General features: G+C 39.3%; 1 protein-coding gene across 1 annotated transcript; it reads left to right on the top strand.

Moving 5' to 3' along the window:
• Positions 1–483: 483 nt before the first annotated feature.
• LOC141657465 (uncharacterized) lies at positions 484–2004 on the top strand. The gene has a single exon (XM_074464717.1). The coding sequence runs from the start codon at positions 484–486 to the stop codon at positions 2002–2004; it is 1521 nt and encodes a 506-aa protein (XP_074320818.1).
• The last annotated feature ends 1941 nt before the right edge of the window (positions 2005–3945 follow it).

Genomic DNA, 3945 nt, shown 5'->3' with positions numbered 1-3945 from the left:
AAATCCCCATGACCAGATGGGTTCTCTAGTCAATTTTATAGAGATTCATGGGACATTATTGGGAAGGATATTACTGGAGCTGTTCTTGATTTATTTGCTTCGGGTAAATTGCTGAGACAGGTTAATTCTACTATCCTCACTCTAATTCCTAAATTTAAACAGCATGGGAGTGTACTTGAATACAGACCCATTGCCTGTTGCAATGTTTTGTATAAGTGCATTACTAAAATTATTTGCTCTAGATTGAGTGAGGTACTACCTGACATTGTGAATTGTAGTCAAGGAGGTTTTATTAAGGGAAGGAATATAGTGGACAATGTTTTGATTTGTCAAGACTTGGTAAGGATGTACAATAGGAAGGTCACCTCTCCTAGAACTCTTATCAAAATTGACCTTAGAAAAGCCTATGATACTGTGTAATGGAAATTTGTTCATCAAATGCTACATGCTTTGAAATTCCCTTCCCAATTCATTCATCTTGTCATGACTTGCATTACATCTCCTACTTATTCCCTTAATGTCAATGGGAACACTTTTGGTTTTTTCCCTGGCAAGAGGGGGATCGAGGCAAGGGATCCTTTGTCCCCCTTGATTTTTACTCTGTGCATGGAATATCTCTCGAGGATTCTTGTTATTGTTGGCCAGCAAGAGGGGTTTAGGTTCCATCCAATGTGTGGATACATCAGACTCAATCATCTGCTTTTTGCAGATGATCTCTTACTTTTTTGCAAGGGTAATGCAGTGTCTATTATGTGGCTCTTGAGAGGATTCTCTACTTTTTCTGCTACTTCTGGGCTTGTTCTGAATAATGTTAAGACTGATATCTATTTTAGTGGAGTCAGTAAGGAACTTATTGAGGACATTGTCAAAGTTTCTGGTTTTAGAATTGGTACTCTGCCTTTTAAATATCTAGGTGTCCCAATTTCATCAAAGAAAATCTCTAAATTTGAGGGACATAAGCTGATTGAGAGGATTGTTCAAAGAATTAGATGCTTGGGGGCAAGGAAGTTGTCTTATGCTGGCAGACTTGTGCTAGTTAAGACAGTGCTTTCTACTTTACACTCCTATTGGGCTTCCATGTTCTTAATCCCATCTGGTATCATGAATAAGGTGGACTCTATTTGTAGGAATTTCTTATGGGGAGGAAGAGATTCTTACTTAAAAGCTCCTAATATAAATTGGAATACATGCTGTAAACCTAAAGCTGAAGGGGGATTGGGTCTTAAGAATGCTAAGCTGTGGAACAAAGCTCTTCTTGGAAAATATACAAGCTGGCTTGCATCAAAAAAAGATCATTTGTGGGTTAAGTGGGTTAATCATGTATATATGAAAGGGTGTGATTGGAAAGATTATACTTCTCCTACTAATTGTAGTTGGTCCTGGAGAAAAATTATGCAAGTGAAGGATATTTTTAAGATAGGCTATGCTAACAATCAGTGGATTGCCAAGCTTTCTGGATATTCAGTAGCTGATGGATATAACTGGTTAAGAGACACTTCTCCTCAGGTTCCTTGGAGGTATTTGTGCTGGAATAATTTGAATGTGCCAAGAACTTCCTTTATTTTTTGGGCCTCTCAGCATGGTAAACTTCTTACCCTTGACAGATTGCATAAGATGGGTATTGTTCAGTCTACTGTATGTTTTATCTGTGGTTCTGAGACAGAAAGTCATGAGCATCTTTTCTATAAATGTGAGTATAGTAAAAGATGTATGCAGCTGATGCAGCAGAAACCCCACATTCAGTTTCATGTAGAGCATATGGTGAAATGGTACTCCTTGAGTAGATCTAGAAGCAGCTTACAAAGAGTGGTCATTGGTGCCTATTTTGTTGGATTGATTTATGGTATTTGGCATGTCAGAAATTGTGCTAGATTGCAGCAGCAGGTGCAACCGCCAAGTATGTTGGTGAATCAAGTTTGGAAGGAGGTCAAAGACAGATGGTTACATAGGAACAAACGTCCTCTCAGGAATTATGATCAGCTTTGGATAGATTCGATTTCTTAAAGTTTTGATAGATAGAAGATAGTAGTTTTGCTTGGCTTGTATACTCATAAACTTTGTGATTCTTTTGATATTTATATATATACTTACCTTTCACCAAAAAAAAAAAAAGAATGGACCGAGAGGACTTCTTATTTTCCCGTCTTACGAGATTATTTCGGACTTACCTAGGATACTGCCATCGAAACTACAGTGAACCGACCATCTTAGCATCCTTTTTAATATTTGATTTCATCTATTTTCATCTACTGCTCATTTATTTGCTTTAGTTTAGTTTTAATTTTATTGCCATTAGTTATAGAATCATTCAAATCAAACCCCCCCAAAAACTGTTACTTTAGACTTAAATTAGACAACTTTAAATTGCTTGCCTCCTTGTGGTTCGACCCTGACTGCCACTATCTATAGTAGTAGTTTGGATTATAAATTTTATTATTGATACTTTACGACGGTATCAAATTTTAGCGCCGTTGCCGGGGAGGCAATTGTTTAATTTTTAGTTGTTTTTATTTTAGTCTTTTTCTTGGTTTAAGGGACACATGTTCCTTAAACTGTTCTCATATTCTACTTGTAGTTTCCTCTTATGCGCAGGTCACAGGGTGGTGAATTATGACGGTATCAAAGTTGTAGTTTCCCCTTGCGCTAGAGAGAGACTTTTAGAAGAATCATTTCAGGAGGAAGGCTTGAGTACTCTTGATAGATGGGAAGTTCGCGTGGGAATTCGCGAAAACCAAGTATTGAAATGAATGCTATTGCGGCACTAGAAGCTTCCATTTATGCCAGGTTCGAAAAGCTGGAGAATGCTACAAATGAAACTGCGGAATTGAGAAAGGTAGTTCAAACTCTCTTGGTTCAAGTTATAAAAATGGAAGAAGCTAGGATTGAATCTGATAAGAATTTTGAAAATCGGTTGGCAATTTTAGTGGCTAATCAGGCTGCTAATTTGTCGAGCAAATTTGATGATACTCCACCTCTTACCCTTGTGCTTATTCCTGCTTTAACACCTCCGCCCCAGATTAGGAGCACGATGGAGGAAAACTCTTCAGTTTTGACTGTTGTAGGAACTGGTTTGGGGAAGGAAGAGCCGAGGAAAGTGTCGGATTATGACTTGGAGTTTGATGAGCCGGACGATCCAAGAGCTTGGGAAGCCGCTAGAGCCGTTGATGACCCGTTGAGTATTCTAGATGAAGGAGTGGAGTGGAGTCCAGCTGCTGAGATTAGCATTGCGGAGGGTACTTCATATAGTCAGAAGCCTTGGTCGGAGATTTTCCGCAGCGTCCATTTATCTATCTAGTTTTATAAACCACTTTAAGACTATTTATTCCGTTTTAGACTATTTACTGTTTTTTTGGTGTGCGCGAGACTTCGCTTTAATTTGGTTTGCTTAGGATTTATTTAGGCTATAGACTTTACATTGGGGTTTAGCGCAATTTTGGGCGCTGTATTATGTGCATTTGCAGGTTGTTAGACCATATTGACTCACACTATTTGAGTTAATTCGAAGAAAGCACTGTCCTCGTCAGGTATATCAGTCGATCGACTGGCCTGTGTGGTCGATCGACTCACCACTGCAGCTACATGAGCTTTTGTTTCAGATGCCCTGGTCGATCGACTAGCCTGTGTGGTCGATCGACCGCTTCCCGCTGTTGTACCTGTTTTCGATCATTCCCCTGCCGTGTTTGGTCGTTTGGCGGAGCATGAAAGGGAGTTTTAGGGAGTTTTATCCTTATTTTCTTTCCTTTTCATTCATCTATCGCTTTCTTCAGCTTAATTCTTTACACATAATTACCGCTTCAACTTTGTTTTCTCGGATAATGCACGGTATTTTCTGTCCTTTCAGGTACTTATGGTAGCACTGCTGGCTACTGAAACCTCCTAGCTCACGCTGGTTTGGGGAGGTTTCCTTTTGCGCGCTTAGAGTCTTGTGAGTTTCCGAGTTTAACT

The sequence above is a fragment of the Silene latifolia genome, chromosome 1 (assembly GCF_048544455.1).
Source record: "Silene latifolia isolate original U9 population chromosome 1, ASM4854445v1, whole genome shotgun sequence".
NCBI lineage: Eukaryota > Viridiplantae > Streptophyta > Magnoliopsida > Caryophyllales > Caryophyllaceae > Silene > Silene latifolia.
Note: the sequence above shows the minus strand (reverse complement) of the source record. Positions and strands in the feature narration are given on the sequence as shown.